The 451-nt window shown below is 38.4% G+C and overlaps 1 protein-coding gene across 1 annotated transcript in view; it reads left to right on the top strand.

Annotated features, from left to right (window-relative positions):
• The window catches only part of LOC119582007 (RNA-splicing ligase RtcB homolog), a gene marked incomplete at its 5' end in the record, with an annotated part of 19932 nt that overhangs the window by 17282 nt on the left and 2199 nt on the right, over positions 1-451 (top strand). Inside the window, 1 exon segment of the mRNA XM_037930202.1 lies at positions 312-446. Coding sequence (XP_037786130.1) covers positions 312-446 — 135 coding nt within the window.

The raw sequence follows: 451 nt of genomic DNA, 5'->3' as shown, positions 1-451 counted from the left end.
CTCAGGGCACATGGCATGGACATGAGGGATCCTTATAAAAAACAGCATAAAATGTAATTCATGCATCATCGTAACATGACTGTTCTCAAGTCAGCCACGACTTGAATAACCTGTCACCCAGCGCCACAACTAAGTCAGCCATGGTGTGAACCCTACATCATCTTGAAGGCTTAGGGTTAATACAATACCTGTTTATTTTGGATTAGGAACTTTCTGGTTAGTAAAGGGTTTTGGTTAGGGAAAATTGGTTAATTAAAGAGTTGACTGAATTTTTGTCATATTAACAAATGTATAAATTTTAACTATTTCAGGCCTTCGCTAAAATGTTTCAAACGAGTCCTGATGACCTTGACATGCATGTGATATATGATGTTTCACACAATATTGCCAAGATTGAACAACACTGGGTAGAAGGGAAACTACGTACGTTGCTGGTTCATAGGAAGGTAAG

The sequence above is a fragment of the Penaeus monodon genome, chromosome 15, assembly GCF_015228065.2.
Source record: "Penaeus monodon isolate SGIC_2016 chromosome 15, NSTDA_Pmon_1, whole genome shotgun sequence".
NCBI classification, from domain to species: Eukaryota; Metazoa; Arthropoda; class Malacostraca; order Decapoda; family Penaeidae; genus Penaeus; species Penaeus monodon.
This window is presented reverse-complemented; position numbering and strand designations above follow the sequence as displayed.